Source organism: Malania oleifera, chromosome 4 (assembly GCF_029873635.1).
Source record: "Malania oleifera isolate guangnan ecotype guangnan chromosome 4, ASM2987363v1, whole genome shotgun sequence".
Lineage (NCBI taxonomy): Eukaryota > Viridiplantae > Streptophyta > Magnoliopsida > Santalales > Ximeniaceae > Malania > Malania oleifera.
Genome location: NC_080420.1, coordinates 112057740 through 112084734, shown reverse-complemented (window position 1 = coordinate 112084734; position 26995 = coordinate 112057740). Strand labels below are relative to the sequence as shown.

General features: G+C 34.4%; 1 protein-coding gene across 2 annotated transcripts; it reads right to left on the bottom strand.

The window, feature by feature from the left end:
* Window positions 1-13628: 13628 nt before the first annotated feature.
* On the bottom strand, window positions 13629-26995 carry LOC131154565 (uncharacterized). Of its 2 annotated transcripts, XM_058107405.1 has the most exons (10): window positions 26764-26995; window positions 26557-26626; window positions 25732-25860; window positions 25544-25607; window positions 25360-25447; window positions 18654-18738; window positions 18274-18330; window positions 15386-15523; window positions 14629-14699; window positions 13629-14403 (listed from the first exon to the last, which is right to left on the bottom strand). In XM_058107405.1, the coding sequence occupies exons 1-10, from the start codon at window positions 26865-26867 to the stop codon at window positions 13878-13880; spliced, it is 1332 nt and encodes a 443-aa protein (XP_057963388.1). In that variant the 5' UTR covers window positions 26868-26995; the 3' UTR covers window positions 13629-13877. The 2 variants fall into 2 exon arrangements, with proteins under 2 accessions (XP_057963388.1, XP_057963389.1); XM_058107406.1 differs by lacking the exon at window positions 18274-18330.

The following is a 26995-nucleotide window of genomic DNA, read 5'->3' as shown; positions in this document are numbered from 1 at the left end:
TTTGGAAATACAGAACTTGAGTCACTATTCCTCGACTAAGGGACCCAATTGAAAATAAACGGTGCCTGAATTTGAAACGAAAAGTTTCAATTTAGAAACTCGGGACTCACTTGCTGACGACCGGAACTCGATCAGACTTCTTTCAAAAAGGGTCCTCCGACTCTAGGGATTTAAAGTCAATTTTTATTACACCAGATCTTCTCAAGAAGACGTGGTTAAAATTGGGGTGTCTACGCTCTCCTTTCTCTTACACATTCTTTTTGTGTTAAGAATATTTTATCTTTCAATTATAAGAAGCTTTAGTTTCAATTTTCTATGTGATTTCCCCTACAAAGTCATAGAACAAGATTACGAGAGAAGATCAAGTAATTTCACAATTAAATTTTCATAAATTTAAGTTTTGTTGAATAAAACTTGAAAATACAATCAATAAACATATAAATTAAATAAATTCCCGAAAACATGCATACAATATACTATTCTATATATGGCTAGACTAAATATGGTAGAATATATGTTGCCTTAATAGGCTAGGCCAGCACAAATATAACTATCAATTCTGCTAACAGCTACAGGTATACCTTCCTTTTCTATCACTTATAATGATTTCTTAATGGTTCTTTTTTTTAAGATTGACCTCAATTTTTAAAATCCAAATTGGTATAAGCAAGTTATTGGATATTGACATTTTATTAAATATCTTAGTTATGATTGCACTTAAAGATGTTATTTATTATGGGAATGTAATATACACATCTTTATCATTGCACTTGGGTTTTCTTAATATACTAGACAAATTACACGCGCTTTTCGCAGCGGGATAATATAAAAAATAATAATAAAACACATATAAAATAAGTTAAAAATAAATATAAATATTAAGACCAAAAATAATAATACAAAATTACATTAATATATTATTATGACATAATGTTTGAATATAAATATAATCTTACTATTAGTAAATGTGTATAGAAAAAACATATTTGGAATTGACAATTTCGTTAAACAGTGCCTTTAAAACACATATAAGATAAAAAATATTTAAGTATAATTTTTTATTTTTTTTAATGAGATTAATTGTTAATTAAATCACGATAAGAACATATCAATCTAAATTCCTCGTTCAGCAGGGAATTTTGAAAATACAAAATTGTAATAATTTATCATTTTAACATGGAATTAAACATTACGTTGAAATACATAGAATATAAGCAATATTTAAGTATAACTTTTTTATATGTTTTTGTGCAATTAATTGCTAATTAAATCACTTAAAAAATATATCAACTTAACTTCTTTGATCAACCGACAATTTCAACAATTTGAAGGAATTATTTAAATAAATAATCAAATATGTTTAATTAAAGGGAAAAATTTTCACCATTAGTTGCCGAAGATGACTCCTAAAGGGAGGTTAGCAGTAGGACTCCCTTTTTCTGCCAGAAAGGTTCAACTGTCATGTATTAAAAGCTTGAGAGCTAGTGAATGGAATTTGAATGAATACTCTTAAAGATTAAATCTCCTTTAAGTTCAGAAAAGCATTCATGAAGAAGTAGGACATCATTTGAAATGTTTTCGTGCTAGTAAATATGTCCAACTGTTAGCTCTACTGTGATCCCAAGAGGGGGGTGAATTGGTATTTTCAAAATTTAATCCCTAGGTAAATATTCTAACACCAGTATATTCACAACCCTATGGTCAATTTAATGCAAGTAATGTAAATATACCAAAAATTAAATAAAGCAATTTAATCAACAACACATGCACCAAAAAGCGGTAAAGTAAGAATGACACAGAGAAATGTTATCGAGATTCAGCCAATTGCCTACGTCCCCGCCTTGGCTAACAAGCATAAGGATTACCACTATACTTGCTCACTTAAACGGGTGGAGCGGCACCTAAACAAACCAGGTCAATTAGTACATGATTGACCTCAACCTTTACAACCAATCCTTACTGGGTTGGATTACCGCCCCCTTAGGCCATGCTTGGAAACACTCAGATTTTACAATCAAAGAATATCGGTACTGTCACATCCTCAAAATTTCTCCATTTTTTTAAAATATCTATATAACCATACTTAAATAACGGAAACATAAGTCATACAACCATATATACTATACAATACCAGAATTCTGTATATACAAACCATAGCCATATACAATAACTTCCTCCAGTATCGTCTACCCCAAAAAAATACAAAACCCTGTCACAAGCTTACCCTACATGTAACGACCCCAAGAATAACAATAATTAAATAATAAAGAGAGAGGGAAATGGAAACAGAAATAGAAGGAGGCAGCAGACTTCGTCGATGAACGCCTCACGTTCATCGACGACAATGCATTTTGGATATAATAACTCAAGAAATTTTCCAAGCACTTGTCGATGAACACAGGGGTTTCGTCGACGAGAAGATACGGAGAGAGGATTTTTGGGAAGTCTAAAATTCGTCGACGAGGGTGCAGATTCGTCGATGAACTTTCTACAGGACTCGTCGACGAGGTGACGTGGCTCGTCGACGAATCCCGCAGTATAAATAGCCTTAAACTCAGTTTAATCGTAGAAAAATCAACGCAACTTTCCTCTCTCTCTCTCTCTCTCTCTCTCTCCCCTACGGTCTCTCCTTCATCTTTCTTCGATTTTAGCCCCATCAGACGCCAGATTGACGATCTGAAGCCACCACAATGCTTCTAGTGAAGTTCTCTCCAAGTTTACCGGGGCGGATCGTCGGTGGGATTGAGTTGAATTTCTTCCCAGAATCAGGGTAAGGTTTTTTATTCAGTTTTTGGTCTTCTCGCAGTTGTAGGAAATGATGGAGATAAAGAAATAATGATGTTTTGTTCTAGTGAATGTGGTTTTCAGGGAGTTGAGTGGGAAGCCCTGCGGGTGTTGGACTAGTGTACCATAGGGGCTTTCCAGTAGTCAGGTAAGGAGAACATGCTATGTTAGGAAACTTCATTATGATTTCAGTACAAAATATAGGTTGTTATCAAATTATTATTCAGATTATATATATATATATATATATATATGTTTATAGTTTCCAGAACCTGATAATATTAATATTTATTTGTGTGGCTTGAGTTGATAACATAACAGTACTATATTTATAGAATTTGTGAATACCGTGTCTATGGTTATTAACAGAAATACCATGTTATTTGCATGTTATAGAATGATGAATTTTTTAGTGTACAGTATACTAAGAAATATGAATTTTCAGTAATCTCAGAATAACATGTTTATCAGTACCATAATGCCCTGATATACAGATATTCAGACAACAGTTCAGTTATACTGAAATCAGGTTTTCAGTTAGTTATTTAGAATTTCAGATAAATTTTATAGGGTTATGGGTGTTTTAGAAACCACAGTAAAAATAGTATATTACATATATCAGTTACCTATATAGTATCATACTTTGATGCATCAAACAGCAAAGCACAGTACCGTAACTACAGATATTCAGTTCAGAGTGCAACCACTTTACTCAGACAGTAAGAAGTATGAGGTTGATCGTGCCCACGTCAGGATAGACTCTCCATCAGATATAAATTGAGGGGGCTGATCAGATTGTCGGAGTTCAATTGACTTACCCTGGTCGGCCAGCCAAGATAGGTCCCACCTTCGGGCCGAACAACCATGTCATAAGGGGTTAAATCATGACATACATCAATCTAGGGAAATTTATCAGATATTATGAGTACTATCAGACTTTCAGAAATAGTAGTGTTAATATGAAAAGTATTTTCATACAGATTGACATGTTATGTAGCTAATGGTTTTATTATACGTAATGTAATATCAGCATTTTTAGATTCAATTATTCATATAACTCTTAAATCTTATTATTTTTTTACCAAACTATAGCTCAATAGCCACACCCTAGTAATAGCATGTTTCGTCTTACTGAGCATTGGCTCATCCTAGTGTTGAATTGTTTTTCAGGTGAACCAGCTAGGCGAACGGAGCAGGCTCGCAAGTAGAGGGGCTGTTGTACTACCCTTTTGAGAGTGAGTATTTTTGGGTGGCATGTTTTGTAAAGCCTTGGAATTAGTAAGGGTAGTTTTGAGAGAGCAATGATGTTTGTATATTATGGGAAGATTTGACACTCTGGTATTGTATTATGTGTGGTTTTATTTTATATGAAATGTCTTCCGCTGTTTAGGTTAATGATTTAATTTTAAACTCGGGAAAAAGATTTTATTTTATTAGCAGGTCGTTTCATTACAACCAAGGTAGGGAGGTCAACTCTCTATCCACGAGCCTGATCTGCTCGCCTAGCTGGCTCACCTGAAAAATGATAAAGTAATAGGGTGAGACAACGCTCAATAAGTGGAAATATGTTATTACTAGTGTGTGGCGACCGAGTCGTAAAACTATAGCATTAATATATATATATATATATATATATATAAAGTTGCATGATCTGGAAAATCTGTAAAACATATGTATAGTAGCTTAAAACATTTATATCATCTGAACTTTCTATCATTCATACTACTATATCATACTATATACGACAAAAGCTGTAAAACTGTATACATATAAATAACTGTGCTCTTTCCCTGGGATTCTATATGTCATGATTTGACCCCTCATGATAGGGTTGTGCGGCCCGTAGGTGGGACTTAACCTGATCGGCCCTCCAAGTAAGTCATCATACTCTATACTACCTCAGCCCAGCCAAATTGCATCCACTCCTAAGCTCGGGACTGGCTGCTACCTCGTATAACCAGCCCGCTTAACCTAGTGTACTAGGGAGCTGCATCCTCTCCAAGTACGATTAGACGGTACCCACACACTTTCTAAGATATGTGATTGCACCCTATCTGTATATTGCAACGGTACTGTGCTCTGTAAATTGTATCTGTCTGTAATATTTCCGCAGGGATCTGATACTATATAAGTACATATATATATATATATATATATCTTTACTGTTCTCATCATGTTTCCAAAATAACCATAACGCTATAATTTTATACTGTAAATACTGTAATATCTGAGTAACTGTAGCATCGTGATGCTATAACTATATAATTTGTCTTTATAAACTGTCTGTATAATCTGTCAGTATAAATTGTGTGTTAAGGCATTTAGAAATACATGACGTTCTGTAAATACTATAATATACTGAACTGAATAAAATCTGTATAAATCTGTCTGTTAAATATCTGTGAATATCTGTATATATATTATATATCATGATATGCTAAAACATTATACAAATTCTACATCAGGTAAATATCTACTCAGGCCACACAAACATTAAAACTCTTTTTCTCTAAAAACTGTATAATAAACTGGTATATATGTATCCATAAAATCTCTGTTAACATTTTGAAAACTCCTAGCATAGCATATTTCCCTTTCCTTAAATCTGAAAAGTCTCTCATTGAACACTAGCCCTACACCCGCAGGGTTCTCCACTCAACACCTTGAAAACAACATCCCCCAAAACAAAACATTAGTATTTTCTTACCTGCAACATTTCTTATAACTACGAGGAAGACATAATCTGAATAAAATGTCTTACCCTGGATTTGGGATGAATTCCAAACCAATTTCTCCCACGATCAGCTCCTGTTGACTTGCAGAGAACTTCGTCAGGAGCGTCGTGGTGGCCTCAGATCTTCAATCCGGCGAGAAATGGGGCCAGGATCGAAGAGAGAAGGAGAGGGGTGCATTTTAGAGAGAGAAAGAGAGAGTTTGCGCTGAAAATTCATTCAAAAATCTGGGTTTTCACTATTTATAGAGTCGGATTCGTCGACGAGACACGTCACCTCGTTGATGAGTCCTTAAGTAATTTCGTCACCAAACCCTACCTCTTCGTCGAAAAAATTCAAACTGCCCGAAAACCCGTCTTGGCATCTTCTCATTGACGAGGTGTGGCTTCGTTGACAAGGCCTACTTATGAGCTCGTTGACGAACTCCCTGTGTTCGTCGATGAGGCCCTGTGTAAAACTTCTTGGTTATTACGTCTAAAGTGCAACGTCATCAACGAACGCAGCCTGCTGCCTCCTCCTATTTTTTTTTCCATTTCCCTCCCTCTTATTGTTTAAATACCATTATTCTTCGGGTCGTTACAAGTACAGTGATTGTGCTTTCATGTAAAGCAGATATGTACCCAGATGCGCTCAGTCACAAACACCACAAAATGATTTAATATGTAAACTCAGTATGGTCTAATATTTCAACTCTCAAATATATTTTCTATCAATGTAATGAGTGCATGAGAGTGCCGGCAAGCAATCTTTGTATCACAGAATATTCAATCAACGTGTTCATACAAAGATATCAAGCAAGTCTCAAGAATATTAATTAGCAGGATATCTTAATCGTGTAACTATCAAATAATGTATATTCTTGGTTTGCAAAGAATATTTAATCTTTGTATTCAGCAAAATGATACGTAGGTCAATGAGTGTTGCAACAAAGATTAATGTCACAAACACAAATATCTTTTCAAAAATATGTCAAAATAAATCACCCAAGATATTTGAGAATGTTTTGAAAAAGGTTTTTGCAACCCAAAAACAAATTCAAGCTTCCTAAGATATTGTAACACAAATGCAATACTCAGAAGCTTAATACAAGTCTTCTTAGGAGAGACTTATTAGCAAAGTCCCCCCAAGAACACTTAGGCTTAGCTCTCAAGAATATCGAATCAATCAAACAAGGATGGGAGAGCCAACCTATTAAATCAAACACTCAATCAACTTACAGAGGATTTAAGCAATGGTAGAAGGTAAGTATGAGTGAAAAGAGTGTAAAAATGAGTAGTAGGATTTTTGAAAGTGAGAGAGAATTTCTTAATCGGGTTTTTTAATCGAGTTACCAATCATCCCAAATGAAGGGGTATATATAGACTCCCTTAAAATTATAACTGTTAGGGACAAGGTTGGGATTATTAAAAAAATTTAAACAATATTTAGTTATTTTAACTCTGTTAAAAAATAGTTAACCACGGTAAAAATGCAGGGCAACTCGAGAGCACCGATCGAACAGGATAGGTTCGGTCGACCAAAGTTCTTATGACTCGGTCGACCGAGCCAAAAATGAACTTCAGGTTCGGTCGACCGGACAAGTATGTCTGAGACAATTTTTCCCATTTTGCGAGGTTCGGTCGACCAGGGCAAGAGTGAACTACACTGGTAGATCGACAAGACCGTTGGAAGTTTGATTAGGGTTGTAGGGCTGGGGTCAAAGACAAGGTAACTCGTCTTCACCCAGTGAATGGGCAGCGGATTGACTCACCACTCCCTGGGTTCAGTAATGTTCTGTGCTTTCTGCTCTCCACTCTCTGCATTGCAGAGCTTCCTCCTCTCTTTCCTTTCTTTTTTTCTCTCACTTCCTACAGAATACCCTCTCTGAAAGTCCTAATTCTATAGAGTTTCCCCACTGTAATTATCAGATTGCCCCTCCCCTCTCTTGGTTTCTATAAAGCTTCATTGTAATGCTCTCTGCTTTCAATTTTTGCAGAACTTCTCTAATTCTAATTGCCCTTCCTCTCTCAGTTTCGGCAGAGCTTCTCTATAATGCTCTTTGCTTTCAATTTCTGTAGAACTTCTCTAATTCTAATTGCCCTTCCTCTCTCAGTTTTTGCAGAGCTTCTCTTTAATGCTCTCTGCTTCTCTATGTTATAGTACGAGACTCCCTATTTATAGGGAGTCTAGGTGGAGTCTTGGCGCAAAAATGCCCCTCCAGCGAGGCTCACCTCCAACTGAATTCCCCTCTAACAACCTGGCAGGGAATATTTTCTTAACAACTTCATTCTTGCACATGTGAATTTCTTTTTCAATTTCATTTTTATTGTGTTGGAATTCCAATTAACAACTGATTTTGCTACTCTTTTGTGCGCAAGTTAACTAGGAGCTCTGACTGGCAATAGAGGATTGGAGGGCTTTCATTTACACTGTGTTTTTTTTTTTTTTGTAATTTTTATGTGTAAAGGAAGTACCCCCGTACTTTTTTCATGCAACCATTCTTTGTAACATTCCCTGTATTTTTTACTTTTTATTTCCCTCTATTTTTTCCTGTTGTAACTTTTTGCATGTGCAATTTTTGTATTTTCTCACTATGTTTGGTAGTGCATGCGGCAAAACTCTTATGTGCTTTGGAAACGTGCACCCCTTCTAAAAAAAAATGTGACCTGAGTGCATGTTTTATTTAATTTGGACTAAAATTCCAATATCAAGATTGACCAGTCTTACCCAAAGAATTCCTAGTAATAAAATATGACCTTAAGGCTCCGCCAAATACCTTGTTCGGAAATTGAAGGACCCACTCTTAAAACTGAAAGACTAAATTCATAAATTAAAAGACTCAACCTAAAATCTAAAAGTTCAAAAATTAGAAAGACTCAATTCAAAAAACATTCTAGATCTCAACTTAATTTCCCAATAAGAGGACTCAAATTTTGAAATCTAAGGAATTCAACAAAAAATTAGAAGAATTCAATTTTAAAATTTAAACTAAAAGGACTCAAATTTTTTCGTTTGAATATGCAGGACTAAATTTCACGGAACCTGGCCAAATAAAGGAGATTAATTTTGGAACTAAAAAAAAAAACTTGATTTAAACCTAAAATAAAAAGGACTCAATTTTGGAAATATAGAACTTGAGTCACCATTCCTGGACTAAGGGACCCAATTGAAAATAAACGGTGCCTGAATTTGAAACGAAAAGTTTCAATTTAGAAACTCGGGACTCACTTCTGACGACCGAAACTCGATTGGACTTCTTTCAAAAAGGGTCCTCCGACTCTAGGGATTTAAAGTCAATTTTTATTACACCAGGTCTTCTCAAGAATACCTGATTAAATTGGGGTGTCTACTTGGTTAAGAACATTTTACCTTTCAATTATAAGAAGCTTTAGTTTCAATATTCTATGTGATTTCTCCTACAAAGTCATAGAACAAAATTACGAGAGAAGATCAAGTAATTTCACAATTAAATTTTCATAAATTTAAGTTTTGTCGAATAAAACTTGAAAATACAACCAATAAACATATAAATTAAATAAATTCCAGAAAACATGCATACAATATACTATTCTATATATGGCTAGACTAAACAAGGTAGAATATATGTTGCCTTAATAGGCTAGGCCAGCACATATACAACTATCAATTCTGCTGACAGCTACAGGTATACCTTCCTTTTCTATCACTAATAACGATTTCTTAATGGTTCATTTTTTCAAGATTGACCTCAATTTTTAAAATCCAAATTGGTATAAGCAAGTTATTGGATATTGACATTTTATTAAATATCTTAGTTATGATTGCACTTAAAGATGTTATTTATTATGGGAATGTATTATACACATCTTATTATTGCACTTGGGTTTCTTAAGTGAACTTTGGAAATACAAAATTGCAATAATTTATTATTTTAGCATGGAATTAAACATTATGTTGAAATACACAGAATATAAACAATATTTAAGTATAACTTTTTTATATGTTTTTGTGCGATTAATTGCTAATTAAATCACGTAAAAAATATATCAACTTAACTTCTTTGATCAGCCGACAATTTTGACAATTTGAAGGAATTATTTAAATAAATAATCAAATATGTTTAATTAAAGGGAAAAATTTTCACCATTAGTTGCCGAAGATGACACCTAGAGGGAGGCCAGCAGTAGGACTCCCTTTTTCTGCTATTGAGGTTCAGCTGTCATGTATTAAAAAAAAAAAACGAATGAAAACAAAACGGGGAAGAAAAGAGGAAGAAAAAGATGGGTCATAATACAAATAATATTTAATTATAACATTTTTATGTGTTTTCAGTGAGATATATATATTGATAATTAGTTTTGACAATAATATCATAATTTACACATTATTTTATATTATTTTTTCAACATAATTGACAAACATTGATAATTTATATGGATAATATAATATGTACGTAGTACAAAAAAACTCTTAAAAAATTTATGGACATATATATATATATATATATATATATATATATATATGATATAAATTTAATTGTGGCAGATTAATTTAAATGTAAAATTAATTGAGAAAAATAAAATATAAATATAAATCATAAAAATTTTGAATGAGGATTTAAAATTTAAACTTTAAGTAAAATTAAAATATTTTACTTTATAACATATGGAAAGTTGAACACTTATTAAATTACATGTATTTATGTATTTATATATAAATATATATTTATATATAATTATAATTTGTTAATTTTAGAACTTTTTGATGGAAGATAAGTGAGAAAACAATCACTTATTCTAATTTTAATTTATATATTATATGTAAACAGAAATGTAACATGGTATATATATATATATATATATATATATATATATTTCTATATTTTTGAATAATATTAATTAAAATTAATTCCATAATTTTAGTGAAAAAAATTGTATTATATTGTATATATTATATTGAATATTTTTAAAATATTTTCAATCATTTATGCTAATTTTAATGTATATAATGTATGTAAAAAGAAATGATTAAAAATATTCTAATTTTAATGTATATAATGTATGTAAAAAGAAATGTAACACAATATATATATATATATATATATATAATATTTTTGAACAATATAAATTAAAATAATTTTATACTTTTAGTAGATGTAAATATAAACAAATAATGAAAAAAATAGAAACTAATAATTTGAATTAATTTTATAATATAAAAGCACTGAAAAAGAAAATGATGAAAAATTGTTGAGTCGGGATTATTTTTAAAAATATTATTTAGTGAAATTCATTAAAATTGGAATGTTTAAATCTTGTCTAATAAAAAAATAAAATATTTCAAAATATTGTTTTAAGAATTTAGTGAAATAAATATAGATATGAATTTAGTGGGGTCCGTGTAAGACCAAAGAAAAAGGAAATAATTTAAAAAATAAATTTAAAAATTAATGGGGCCCGCATAAGAGGAAGGAAGGGAAAAGGCATAATAAGAAGTTAAACATTTATGGGGCCCATGTGGGCTCCAGAAATAATTTTTTTGTCAAAAAAGGTAGGGCCCACAGGTGGCCCCTTCTATTTGTGAAAAACAAATGCAAAAAAAAAATATAATAAATAAACAAAAATAAAAAATCAACACCACATGTTAGCATTGAGTTGAAACTCTGGATTTAGAAATCATATATATATAAATTATGGGAATGGAATAGATATTTTGTTAATTAAATGAAGGGATACAAATGTAATTTTAGAAAAAGCAAACTATATAAATTCATAAATTTTCAAACAAAATAAAAGATAAATATCAATTATAAAGATTTTTAGGTTGTTCCAAATACATTATAAAACTTTATTTGTATTTAAGAAAATTATTTAGACCTTTATTTCAAATATAAAAAGAAAGACTATTGTTATGATTGAAATCTTGTAGTATTTGATTTAGGTTATGGTTACATCTACAAGTAAAATTTTACATTATTGAAAATTTCACTTGTGAGTCTCGTGTAAAAAATATAGTGAAAGATGAGTGCTTATATACATTGCTAGATTCAAGAGTCAATAGGTTTAAACTTTTAAGTCAAGTTGGTACTTATGTGTATCAAATTCAACTATAAATTCCTCTGACGTGAATAAATGGTATGAGAGCCAACGGTTTGTAACTCTAGGCAAACGATATCATAAAATCAAAGTGTGAAGTAAATTTTTCTAACGTGCTAATAGTTAGAGAATCAAGTGTGTAATTGAGACTAATAAAAATCATCTAGGTATGGTAGATAGATCCAAATAGTGTCAAGACATGGAAAAAACGTGAAATGCAATTCAAGACACATAAGGTGCGAGGGTAAAACCTTACTCCCAAGATGGAGATGGTTTCTCCTCGTGGAAGAGAGGTTGAATCAGGCACATAAATTAGGGCACAAACTCAATATTAATCTCATTAAATATTTGATTTTAAACCTTTTACTTTAAAATATACTTTTTCTTAAATTAGATTTATTAATTATCAAATAATTTAATTAACTTAGTAACTTGGTTTATTTATTAGTTCGAAACAAGCTTCAATCTAGTCAAGTTTGAGCTTGAGCTCGAGTTCGACTCGTTTAAGTTTTAATCAAGTTGAGCTCAACTTACATATACTTTAAACATCAAAGCTTGACTCGACTCGCTTGTTTGCAGCCCTGCACAGAACAATCAAGAATACTTCATTTTTTCGGTAGAGTAGTTAGAACTCACAAGTGAAGGAAGATTGTTGAGAATTCCACTTGTGAGTTTGTCTCACATTAAAAAGTAAAGTGAAAAATGGATGCCTATATACATGGTCAGGATATGGGAGGTAAGTAAAATACAATCCAGGATACGTAATGCACAAGGATAATACCTTATCCCTATGAGAGAGATGGTTTCTCCTCAAGGAGGAGAGACCCTATTAGGCACACAAAATAATCAAGAAAGCTTCTTTTTTAAAGAGAGTAGTTGAAACTTTCAAGTGAGTGGTTGAAAAAATAGAATAAATAAGGGTGCTTATATATACGATTAAACCCAAAATTCAATAGGTTTAAACTTTTGGATCAACTTTGTGCTCATTTGTGTGTATTAAATCTACTCATGAACTCTTTCAATGCTAACATACATATATGCACATATATTGTCGAACAAAATTATATTATATTTTATGATTTAATATAAAACAAAAATCATACTATAAAATGACAAGATATTTAATGAATACTTTTATTAATTTTGTATATTATAGTTGTATCGTATTATTACATGCAATAACATTAATACAACATTATTAAACATAAATACATAATAATATTATTTAACTTTATTTGCATATATTTGTGCTTGACACCATCTGTATGACTATTTCATTACTCAATTCCCCCTCCAATCAAGCCATCCAAGAAGATATAAACCCCGAGAATAACCCATATTCCCCCTCCTTTTTTTTTTGTTAGGAGTCCCAATTAAACTTTGCAAAATAGATAGAGTTGGATTAAATAATTTATGGTAGATTAGGAGGATTATTGAGTAACAAAATTACAATTCGTATTCAAGTAAGTGGTGGATCTACGACAGTTCAAATTGGATAATTTGTCAGTATAATTCTTTTTAACATTGGATGAACAATTTATTTTGTAAAATAATAACTAAAGTTATTTTAAAAATTATAATTTAGTAGATTATTAAACATTTTATAATCAATCATAAAATTTTGTACATATTTATTTCTTAAGATCATGAATTTAAAGATTTTATTTTGATCACAAGAATTGGGTATTTAGGCTTGAATTTAAGTAGAGACATAAGTAAAGTTAGTGCAAGAGTTGAAAGTGTAAGACTATGCCTGATCAATTAAAATTGTACTCTAGTGATATGCTTAATAGGTATCAACATATGAAATTAATTATGAATTTGGATATTACTTGTTAACCCATTGACGGATCCTATAGGATAAAACCTGAAATCCTTCAACCAACAAATTGGATAAACAAATTTTTATCCGCAATGCCAGGTCAAGTCCCCATAACACTGAGAAATTGCCATCCTGTGAAGAAAATTTATCATTATTATCTACCTGTACCCATTGTTCTACGGCATTCTTTTACTTGTTTATTTATTTTTACAAAAATGCTCGACAAAATCCCAAAAATTATAAGAAATTGCACTACTCTGTAATCATAAATATCCATTGTTCTTATCAATCTTATTACAAGGACAAGCAGTACCCATTCAAGAAAGAAAGAAAGAAGGAAACTGCTATATTCCTGAGGTTCTTAAAGTTTCATCTGTTGTTATAAACTAGATTGGTGTGTATGAGAGAGAGAGAGAGAGAGAGAGAGAGAGAGAGTTATTTGCATTAAAAAAAAAACCCTAATGCTCAACTGATTATGCGAAGAAGTTATTTGCATAAACACGAAACAGTAAATAGCCTAATGCTCGATCGATTATATGAATGCATATAAGGAAGCAGATCAAACAGCTTAACCAAGACCTTCTCGGTTATGTCCAACACAGTAAGGCCAGCCTGGTCTGCCAATGCAAGAAAATAATCGAAGGTGTCGACATTGCGAATGACGCAAGCAATGTATGCCACGGGGCTGGGCTCCAATGCATGACGCAGAAATTCGGCATTTGGAGCACCATTACATGTTACATTGCCTCCATGAGCATCAATTCCATGCCTGCTGTGGCTGAGATCAGTACCATCCAGGCCATGGGGATGGTAAACTTTGCTTTGATCAGTGTCAACTGTATCATCAACACCACCAACTTTGCCAGCCACAGTATGTATTGTCTCTGGTGATGAGCGGTGATGAACATCTTGACATGGTTGAAAATTGGCCTCTTTTCGGTCCAAAAGAATGGTAAGAACTCGAATAAAATGCGGGAGACACAGTGGATCGTAAATAACATCTGCACCCAAACTGTGAACAGACAAGGAAATTCAGCAATCGTTTTGAAAACAATAACCTGGTAAAAGAAGACCTGTAACTTCGAAAATTAGAATCTCCCAGTAAGGCAGCCTAGTAGTTGGTTCTAAATTTCTAATGAACAGCTGCCTTCCAGGCAGCAGAAAATCAGAGTAGAATAAGCAGTAATATTTCCTCATACCTCAATTGCAATTTAAAAAAAAAAAGTTGAACACTCACACAATGTCAGGCATATAGTCTTTGAGCTCACTTTCAGGTGCAGATTCCCATGGCAGATAAATACATTTTACCTGAAATTTTAATAAAATTCAGCAGTAAGAGCTTAATACTTCCTGGATCCATTGTATGACATAGGGCTTTTATATATTTCCGTCAGAATCTGAATCAACTCCAATTACGATTCAGATGCAACCAAATCATAACTTGAACAACTTCAAAAACCTATTTTTGAAAAAAGTGAATTTACATGTCAAGAATGAAATCCATTGGAGTAGGTAAACGAAGCACTTGATTCAATACTGGCAGTGTTCCTACTTGAATGGTCATCTCAAGCACATTGCATACAAACACTAAGTTACGCTTAGCTCACAAAATATCTGTTCCTACGAGCAAAATGGAATAAAATAAAAATGTATTAAAAAGTCACTCGAGCAAAAAAGTTGTGTTATTCCATCCAGCATGGAATGGTATAGATCATAGGGATGGTCATTCCCTTGCTCATTCCGTGTTATGGATTCACAAAAACATACAATACATCTATTGTAAGCTATCAAATCCTCGTTAACATTCAAGCACCCCCCAATAAAGAAAAAGACACAATATGGTAAGCATGTCCCCTGTCCCTGAATAATGCCAGATTACAATGTAATCATACAGATGTGCATGCCTGCGACTAAATTTGAACAAAGAAAGACACCAAAAACAAACCAGAAAAGATTGCAGTAGGGAAGTTTTTGTGGGAAGTGAGAACACTAACATTTTCAACTCTAGAATTCAGGAAATCTGGATCTTGAGAAATTCCTTCTGACACATCAATTTTGGTGCTCAACTGGTTCAACTCCAGATTACGCTTCATGTTTGCTAGAGTTGACAGGTCACCATCACTTAGCACCACCTGCATAAACAAACAAAAAATTAATAAGAATAGAGCAGTAAGTACCACTATGCAGGATCCATTATAGGACTTCTATTGCTCATTCAAGGGCAACATCTTCCAAAAGTTGGAGAGCAATTACATGCCTATTCACTACCTAAATCCAAGTTTTTTTAGGCCAGTTCTTCCCCTCCAACAGGCTCTATCATCAATTGATTTGATCCCCACTATGCATGTGTAGTCCATATGTTGGAAGGTCGCCTAACCAACTTAGATGCCTGTCCTTTATCTAAATATCTAATACATAATTTTACGGCGGGTTGGCAGTACATTATTTTCTAAAATGGTTTCATGTGAAAACATATTTTTACACAATGTATTGAAAGTTGATCATACACAAATTAAAGGACAATCACCCCAACCAAACTGCCAACCGGATGGCATGGAGAGACAGAGGGGGGAAGGAAAAACCCGTTTAGACTTCCCATTCTATAGGCTCTCATGGGGATATGGATGCTAGGAAGATGTTCATTTCTCACACAACTTTTAATTTAGCAGTACAAAATATACCCAATGATGGATAACTCCACAGGGTAAAAAAGGAAAAAGAAAAGGGCGTCCCCAGGCCACAAGGCTCCCCACTTTGTGAGGATAGGGGTAGAGTCCTCACAGTTGCAGCCTTAACCCTGCTTTTAAGCAGAGAGGCCGTTTTCTTGGACTCAAACCCGTGATCCACTGGTTACACAGGAGCACTTATCGTTGATCCAATGCCCGCCAAAAAGGAGAAATGAAATAAGACACTGATCAGCAAATACATGTATCTGTAATAATTAATAGGAACAAAAATATTGTCAAAACATGTCTTTTGAAACATCCTAAACCAGATTCAAGGGTAGTTCCCAAACTATAAAAGCCTCTAATCAAATATTAGAAGCATGGTCTTAATTTCAAAATCTTACTAAATCAACCAAAAATTGTCAACATCTCAAAATTTCAACAAAAATTATATTAAAAAAATTATTATCGAACAAAATTTTCCTAAAATTGAAATTTGAGATTCAAAATCCTCCAACACTAAAACTCAATATAGTACAATACTGATACTCTGATGAGAACTTTGAAGGTTGGATGATTCTCATTCAAAATTTTGAAAAATTCAAAAATTTCATTAAATAAATCTCTTGATTCAAACAGAATTTTGAAGTGTTCCAAGGTTCGAAGCAAGCTTTAATAATTTTGACAAATTTTTCCACATATTGTAAGCCATCTTAAACATAGAAAGGCCGATCTTTCAAGTTTTGGCTATTTGAATCTGTTTTAGTTCATTTAACACCCTATCCACATTCAATAACTCCATCTTCTATTTGATAATTTGTACGCACATATATTTTCATCAACAACAAACAATCCCACTAAGTGGAGTTGGCTACATGAATCCCTTGCCCCCAATTTATACAATCATGGGTAATTTCCTCTGACAAATTTAAAGCTATTAAATCCTTACTTAAATATCTCATTCTAAGTTATTTTAGGTTTACCCCTACCCCTTCTACTGCCCCTAATAATAACTAGATCACTCCTTATTGGTGCACAAAAAAAATGATAAAACATGTTTCAGTTTTTTTTTTTTTTTTTTTAATAGAAGAAGAATAGAGAGAAATACAACCTAGGTAAGACAAGAAATCCTCAAAAAGAAAAAATTATGAGTGGATAAAAATCATATGAAATAATATTGTTAAAAAAATAAATATTACATTGATTCCATATAAATATTATACATAATGATTAGTTAAAATCACATATATCAACAAACTAATGTCAAAAAATTTTAACATCCCATTCAAATCAAATTTGTAGTTTGAACAACTTTTATCTTATTTAAAAAAGAATATTCTTTAAAATTTTATTGTATTTTTATACAACAACAACAACAAAACCAAGCCTTAGTCCCACTAGGTGGGGTCGGCTATATGAATCATTTTCTGCCAATTTATGCGATCATGGACCATTTCTTTTGATAGATTCAAGGATATTAAATCCTTACTCATTATCTTCTCCCAAGTTATTTTAGGTCTACCCCTACCCCTTTTACTGCCTCCCACAGTAACTAAGTCACAGTAAAAAGAAAATGATGTTGATGTGGCTTTGGCAGTCTGCATAAACAATAAGTTAATACAAATATAAATCATTCCATGCATTGAGTCAAGCAAATAATCAGCACAGTAGTAGCATGTAGCTACAGTATAATAAACAAGGTCAAGGGTTCAACGCCACGCCAGGGCCTGCCCTTTCAACATCACTTTTTAATGTTAAAAAAGCAAGGCAAGTTGACTCGCCTTCAACCCCAGTTCATTCTGGTTTAAACTGGGTTGGCTGGGTAAATTTCAAGTTACCTCAAATTTAATTATCAAAGGCATACCGAACCGGCTCGGTGACCAGTTCCGGTTGAATCCAATAAGACCATCCGGTCCAATCTGGGCTTCAAAACTATGGCTGAAACAACTCAAAACCATAAAATCTAGTTTTTTAGTTTTTTTCAAAAACAGCTGAAAACTGATAACAAAAAATGAAAAACTTGCATCGTAAACAAATACGTTTTCATAATTTGTTTTTTTCACTGTATAGAAACAAAAAAAAATAGAAATGATACCAAATAGACCTTTAGTTTTTGAATCTTTCAACATTTTTTATAGCACAAGAGCTGAAAGCAGCGAGAGAGAGAGAGAGGAAAAACCTACATACATGAGCTTGAATTAATTTGGAAAACATACCTTGGAAGCTTTCACGCGAGCAAGACAAATGCCAACTAGACCAACACCTGAACCAACCTAAGAAACTAAAGAAATAAAAATAAGAGAACAAAAGCAAGGACATTTGCTATTATACACCAACAAATCGGAAATTATAATAGCATCATAAAAACCATAAACAAGGAAATGGATAGGTAAAACTGAATAAGTAAACTATAAACTATAAGACACTAAACACTTAAAAAACAAGAAAAAAATCAAACTGAGGTATTCTTCCAATTGCTAATCATATGGAAGATATACTAAATCCAAGCATTTATTCTTTCAATTTAGTAATAATGTCTTTGGCAAGTTTTTGTAAATAAGCATATGAAAAATAGATTCTGCAACACATATCTTACCTCAAAACATGATTTACTATGGAAAATCTCTGGACAAGAAAGAATGAACTCTGACAGAAAAAGACTTGAGGGCCAAATTGAACACCTATATAAAAGTCATTAACTGAAATTTATCAGTTTACATGCCAACCAAATAATAGTAATGCAAGCTCATCAAATTGTTGAATTCTGAGCATTGTATAAAAATCATCCACATTAGGAGCATATAGCCTAAGAAAATAATCAGCAGTGACTATACCATGCATAAGTTCAGTATAGAAGTCCAAAGCTATAGCTTGGTTTGTGAAAGTGAACATAACTGACAAAATGAATTAGTTGAACTGACCATATCCCAACCATACAAGTTTAAGAACATTTCCTGATTCCAGCTACATCTATTTATACTAACTCACATCTTACTGGACTGCCATTCATTCATTTCTTCTGAACAGGTACAATACATCTCAATACTCCATTATCAGTTATTATCTACAGGGGCTGCGGCCACATTTTTCATCTTGAAGATTTCAATATCTTATAATTCTAACCTTCCCAAAATAGATTCTCTTCTTCACCGTGTGTAATTTAAAAATATGCATATGTTGCTCCTTACACATTTTCTATTTTAATGCAAATTCACTGATTTACGTCTACTTCTACTTTTAGAAACATGGTAGTTTTAGAACACTTCTTAACTTGGAAGAACAGCATAACCTTGCGCACCCAACTCCACCAATGGGGGAAACTCCACCCCTAATGATAAAGCCTAGCAAAATGACTGCTTCAGAAGCGATGGTTTTACAATTTCATATGTTGTGAAAAACGAATCGCACAGCGGAATAAAACGATCTTACAACGCATCACTCAACGGTGAAATATACTGAACAACAATCACACATATTATAATGAAAGCAATAACAATAACACAAGGAATTACGTGATTCGCAATGGCTACATCCACGGGAGCAATCAGCAGTGTTTTTTCTTATTATCTTGTGTCCAAAAACATAAACATCATTGTAGATACAACATATACAACGTATATATAAAGTTCTCAGAGGCTTTCCCTCTAAAACCCAACCAACCTAATGTCCCAATTCAAAATTTGAAAATCTGCGCTGGGTTACTGAACCAAACCGTCGACGGTTTCCTCCTGCAGACTAGAATTCTGATTCCCACCATGTTTTCTCTTTGTACATGCATTCCGCTCAGTATATGAGTCACATATCACAACAATCTCCACCTTGGCGAATATACGCCCCTTAGAAGAAAACTGAAAATATAAATCCGCTGCTCCACCTTGGGACAATAGGTTGGCGCCGCCTCCCGTTTAGCAACTAGAGACAAAAACGAAGTCCAAGCAATGCTTGAACTTGTCTGTGGCAACTTCAGCTTCTACCATAAACCCCGACTCAGTTATAGATGTAACAACCGGAGACTGTACCCTGGACTTCCAATAATTAGGCCTTCCCACAACAGTAAGCACATACATTGTTGTAAACCTTCTGTCATCAAAGTCCCCTGCATAGTCTGCATCAACAAATCTCACAGCTGATGAATCACTCTGTTGCCTACCGAAACACCCCATTGCACCAGCATAGGGGACCTTTGACATATCCCGAACATCATTGTTTGTCCTTGGGTACTGAGCAATAGACAATTTACATTGATTCTCCACAAAATCACCCTAAGACGACAAACAAAATCTCCCTGCAGTTTTGTCCACAAAACCACCCTGAGATAACCTCAATCTCCTGTAGCTATGTCCTTGCAAATCTCCAAACCAAGACTCTCATTGGCCGTGTCCAAAATCTTCATGTCAAAACCTTTTCTCAACAGAGTTCCCAACTGATTAGTTTCAGTCAAAGTCTTCCCAGGAAATAACATGTTATCCACAAACAACAGAAACATCACCCCCTTACATCCTATCACCTCCTTCCCTTTTGGAAGTTTCACCAACTCCCACATCTGATTCTTATGCACTAACTCCATTTCCTCCACCATAACACTCATCCATCTATCTTTCCTTTTGCTGTGCACCGCATCTTGAAAAATAGTAAGAACCTTGCTCGTAGTAATAAATGCATAAAACACCAGAACATCAAATTTATACCTAAGTGGTGGCCTGAAAGTGCATCTGGACCCGTTATTTTCTTGCTAGTCTCCCGAGTTATAACTCCCTGCATTATGAACAATGTTACCTCTGCCCTAAGTATGTAACTCCACCTGCATCACATGTTCATTGCTGCTGCAGTTTTCTGACATCTGTTTTTCTTCCTTTACCTGAGTACGTTGCACCATTGCTTTCTCACCAAAAATCATGTCTCCACTGATCACCACCTTGTTTGTCATTGGATCACCCAGCTTAAACCCACCTTTCTTATACCCCAAAAAGATGTACCATCCGAACATTACACCAAGCCTAGATTTCACCTCACTAGAAACGTGCACAGCTAGACATCCAAATACTCTCACACCGCAGTGGTCTACCGCATAACCTATCGAAACCTCTCCTACAACTCTCCCATCTAGTGATACCTTTGGCGATCAGTTAAAAGAGAAACGTGTCATACTCACTGACTTCACCAAGAAGTTCCTTGTCAGCACTGCATACAACCTGTCATGCTCACAAAACTCCTTGAACAGAACCAGCGTACTCAATACCAATGTCTGACCTAAGGATCTCTCTCCCGGTTTTCCACATCAGCCACAAGTTAAACCTAGCAAACATTTCTGACTTGTGCCACATGAGATACACCAAGACCTTTCGTGATAAACCCACGAAATACATATGTCCACCCCGTGATGCTATCCTCACCGGTCCCCAAACATTTGAACAAATGTAGTCACCCATATGCCTTAACCACATATGCCACAAAATAGTGTCATCTGACTTAGATTCTACAGCTGCAGCTTCACCTACCACTGTGGTACCCTACAGTGCATACATATTTCCCGCTAACTTTTGTCCCTTCATCACCATCAAGTCGCCTTCACACACCTTCATTATCCCACTTTGAGACTTGTAACTATATCCGTTACAATCTAAAGTGTCTAATCAAATCACATTCTTCCTTAGATTCGGTACATGTCTTACATCACATAAATTTCTCACAACACCATCATACACCTTAATTCTTACGTTTCTTATTCCAATTATTTTGCATGAAACATCATTTCCCATTAGAATAGAACTAGAATTTACTGACCTGTAGGTGTTGAACCAATTTCTATTTGGTGCCATGTGATAAGAACACCCAAAATTTAGGATCCAAGAATTCGTGAGGTATTCTTAATCCAATGAAACAAATAGCATATCACCATCACTGCTCTCTGAGTCTCCTTCCCCTACATTTACAGATTTTGACGAACCCTCTTGATTTTCAACATTCCCCTTCTTCCACTCTAGACACTCCGGTTTTATGTGCCCAATTTTTCCACACTTAAAACACCTTATGCCCTTCTTCTTTTCAGACCACGACCGAGATCCGCTTCGAAACTTGCTTCTCCCACGTTCCTAGTTACCCTTCACCACAAGCCCTTCACCATGTGAAATTTCAGCACCAGTCATCTCTCTTTAATGAAAGCCCAGCAATGCGCTTGTTACCTCTTCCAAATTCAAGTTTTCTTTGCCTCATGTTAGTAGTAACCAAATTCTCATGCGTGTGAGACGCAAGTAGGGAATTTAATAGCATCGGCGCCTTGTCTTCCTCCTCAAACTTCAAATCAACACGCATCAAATCACTTACAATCTGATTGAATGCGTTAATGTGTTGGTTCAAATTCGAACCCTCCACCATCTTAAGCTAATATAATCTTTACTTAAGAAATAACTTGTTCAATAAAGACTTAGACATATACCGGCTTTCAAGTTTCTCCCAAATTGCTACCAGAGAATCATCATCCATGATTTGATACAACACGTCATCAGCCAAACAGAGTGTAGAGACCCGAACCCAAAAAATAAAAGAAAAATAAATAAAAGGAAAAGGAAAATAAATAAAGGAAAGGAAAAATAAGAAAAAGGAAGGAAAAAGGTTTGGCCAGGACCAAACTGTCGACAGTTTTGTGGGACTCAAAAAAACCGTCGATGGTTTTCCTGCAAGGCAAACTACCGAGAGCATTCAAGTGCCAAACCGTAGATGGTTTTGTCAAGCACAGAAAAACTCTTGACGGTTTTCTGTGGGGACAGCCTACCTATAAATAGACATTAGGTCATTTTTATTTGAAAAATCCGTTCTCTCTCTCTTCTCCGAACCCCCCCCTCTCTCTCTCTCTCTCTCTCCTCTAAGCCTCCCGGAGCATTCTTGGGTGCTCCACGATCCTCTATCCCTCCTCCCGGCACGTAGGTCGTCGATCCTCGACAGATTTGAGCGGTTAGGTTTCAGGGTTTTGGAAAGTTTTAGGCAGAACTTCAAGGAATAGGTAAGGGAAATAAATTATACCAGCTTTTTATTAATTTTGAACCGGTTAAATTCGAGTATATGAGCCTATGTATATATGTATGATTTTATGAACGGTTTAGGCATTTGAAGATGATGGTTTTTAATTATAATTCTTATTTGGGAAAAACCAATGTGAGTAGGATATATTATTTATTAATAGTATATAACAGTATGGTTGACATCCAAACCGTGTGGCATGAGAATAACTCTTCATAATAAACTGGTTGTGAGTCACTGTGGTATCTAAGTTTATGTATATGGGTGATTGTGTGGTTATTCGTGTAATTCACAATATAACGTTGGCAGGCAATGAGGAGGTCGTTATATTGTGCATAATATAAATCGCAATATAACGTTGGCAGAACTTGAGCAGGTCGTTATATTGTCATTTATATAAATGGGGTAAAACGTGGCAGGGCAACAGGTCGTTTTACTAATTTACCATGAATAGGTCAATGTGAAAGTGTAGCATGTCTAAAGTGAAGTACATGCTGAGAACGTTGGGGAGGGATGCTCAGTATGTAGAGGGAACGATGGGGAGGGATGCCTTGAGAACCACTGAAAGTGAAATGCAGAAGTGAAGTATTTGTGTATTGTTTGCTGTGGGCGTGCGTACACGCATGTGAATATTGATGTGTTTTGAAATGATGTACGATACGTGTTTACGTGGAACTCTGAGGTATGATTGATATTGAATGTGTGAATACATGTATGTGAATTAAATTGCATTAATATTTAGGGCAAAGTAAAACTCTCCACCCAAGGGCTTACTAAGTAAGGTGAGTGCCCTGATAAATATCAATTGTAGCCTCACCCAAATTAAATGGGCAAGGTTACAAACGGTATCAGAGCAAATGGACGTTACATGTATGGGCGTGTAGTCTCCCCAATACTCGAGAACTTTCGCTATAAATATTGGTTATGTATGTGCGAGTACAGTCTGCATGTGTCTTTTCAATTGATGTTGATTAATAAACGGCTATATTTTGTATACACTAAAACTCATCTACCACACACTGTTATAATTTATTCCATCCTTACTGAGAAGTGTCTCACCCCAGCGAATTATTAACTTTTCAAGTCCTTCGGGTGATTGAGCTTAGCAAGCTCCCGGGGTAGGGTTAGTTTTTGTAACTACGGTAGTTGTAGAAACTTATGTAAAGTTATGTTTAATTCCTGGTTATGTAATATAAAGTGAATGGTTTCACTTTTTGGATGTACAGTATAGAACTCTGGTATTTTAATTGAAGAATGTTAATTATTTTCCGTTGTGTGAATGGTATTTAAAGTATCAGAGATAGGTGAATTGAAGACATAACACCCCGGGCCCCACTTGGCGGGTTCGGGGCGTTACACAGAGTCTGATAGTCGACACAGCCTTTACTTCCAATTCATTCCAACTTGTTTCATCCATGCTTCCCAGTTGAACTTCATATAAAGCTTTCACCATACCTTATTACACTAACAGATCTTTCACTCTTCTCTGCCATAAATTGAAGTTTCCCGTTCCATTAAATTTAACGACATCGAACTTTGCAGAAGAAGCTCCAAAAGCCATTACAACAATGCTCTGATACCAATTTGTTGTGAAAAACGAATTACACGGCGAAATAAAACAATCTTAAAACGCAGCACTCAACGGTGAAATATACAAAACAACAATCACGCAAATTATAATGAAAGCAATAACAATAACACAAGGAATTACGTGGTTCAACAATGCCTACATCCACGGGAGCAATCGACAGTGTTTTTTCTTACTATCTTGTGTCCAAAAGCATGAACATTATTATAGATGCAACATATACAACGTATATATAAAGTTCCAGAGGTTTTCCCTCCAAAACCCAATCAACCTAACGTCTCAATTCAAAATTTGAAAATCTACGCTGGGTTACCGAGCCAAACCGTCAATGGTTTCAGACATACCGTCGACGGTTTAATACCGAGAGCAAACAATCACAGAAACCAACCTAGAACTGTCAACTGTTTCACTACTCCTGGGCCAAACCGTCAACGGTTTCCTCCTGCAGACCAACATTCTTATTTCCACTATGTTTTCTCTTTGTACATGCGTTCCACTCAGTATATGAGCCACATATCACAATTTTTTTTCATTTCATATTTTGGTTGGTCCAACTATTTTAGAAACCTTGTCCCAATGCACTCGGTATTGATATAAATTCGATGTGTCACCATACAACATTCACTCGTCAACCTGATTTTATTCACTCATAAGCCTAATTTTCAATCAAGACAAAGAAAATGACAACAAAACATACCCAGTATCTCCTTCAAGCATGTTGAGTGAACATTGCAGCGGAATCACCAAGGTTAATGATCTTGAAAAACTAGGCGATTGTGAACAATCTACAAATATACCAAAATATCAACTAACATAAGTTGAGGCAAAGAAACTCTATTACTCGCAAAGCAAAAATCAAGATAAATGTTCAAAGTTCAAACCATCAGGAAAATGAAATGAAATGTACTTCAAAACCCTTGAGTTCTCTTTCACTGCCATATCATCCTAGGTAATAAGAAATATTGTAAGATATAACTCAAGCAAGACATTTAAGGTAATTAAAAATATGGATTATTCGATACGGACTTAAGATTTCATGACTAAGCAATATCTCAGCGGAAAATATTACCTTCAATAAAGTCACGTAATGAGCATATAGCTCATATAATTCATCCAATACCTCCCCATGGTTCAACTCAATTTCATTGATAAGCTTCTTAAGAAAAATCTTCAAGTAAGGTGCATAACCTTTTCCATCCTGCAATAATTATAAAACTGAGTCTATTGCTCACAAAATAATCAAACAGTAACAGAGAATTTGGTTTCTAAGAAAATGAAAGAAAGATTGGAATATAAATATATTGTTCATGAGAGAATGATGAGCATTTTTCTGAGTATCAATTTATTTTTAGTATAAATGTTTGAATAATAAACTTAGTTAAGTTGATGTCTTCAATTCAAACCTCTGTTTTCTTTTTTTTCCCCTTGGATTTTCCAGTGACCAATTAGAAGTAATTGATCATGTTGAAAAAATGTAAGAAATTAGGGAAATGCAAACTAGCTTTCCTGCTGCTTTCAAAAGCAAGAAAATAATCCAAAAATTCTTGTCGACCAATGCACAAATCTTCAACTTCAAGCACAACAACTCAGCTCAGTTGAGTTGCTCCTGACTGAGATGCAAAAACAACACATAAAACAAAAGTAATGCATCACTTGTTCAGCATCATTATATTTCTCTACCTTCGAAGCTGAAAATTGAATTAATTTTAGCTCGCCCAAAAAAAAATAAAATAAGTGTTTTCAAGATGCGAATTAAACAAAACCTTAAATTTTTATTTTCCTCGGAATAATACCTTAAATTTCAATCAACCTTTTTGTTCATTTTCTTGCAAGACAAGAGAAGCAATGGGCAACTATATATATATATATATATGTGAGAGAGAGAGAGAGTTACAGCTTTTCTAATGCAACGATCCCAAACTAAACGTTGCACTGCCTCTGTAATGAACCCTCCACCACATACTCTGGGGTTTCCAAGCACAATCGTTAGTGATCCAATCTATTCAAATATCGAGAACGAGAACAAGACGAAGAATAAGAGTACAGCAGGGTTTGCCAAAGTGCGCGGTAGTAGCTAAAATCGCCGGGGAATCGCCATTACCGTGCCAAGGAGATCAGTGATTCGGAGGGTTCCATGGCTAGAAAGGCTGAAACCAAGTGGAGATGTGAAGGGACTGCGAGATCGAGCCCTCCGTCTTCCACCATAGCTGCTTCGAACAATTGCGGGTTTTCTACCACCGTAGAATCGTAGATGATGCAGAAGAATGGCTTTAGCCTCGGCCGGCTTCGGCCAGCGTCTAAACAGTGGCGGATAGCGGCTGAATGTTGGGATT

Excerpts from the sequence above, each read along its gene's own strand:
- LOC131154565 (XM_058107405.1), bottom strand. The coding sequence starts at position 26,867 with ATGGTGGAAGACGGAGGGCTCGATCTCGCAGTCCCTTCACATCTCCAC. Across the intron at positions 25,861-26,556 it reads ATCGTTGCATTAGAAAAGCT|GATGGAAAAGGTTATGCACC; the intron begins GTAACTCTCTCT and ends TAATTATTGCAG. Across the intron at positions 18,739-25,359 it reads ATGCTTGAAGGAGATACTGG|GTGTTCAATTTGGCCCTCAA; the intron begins GTATGTTTTGTT and ends ACTTTTATATAG.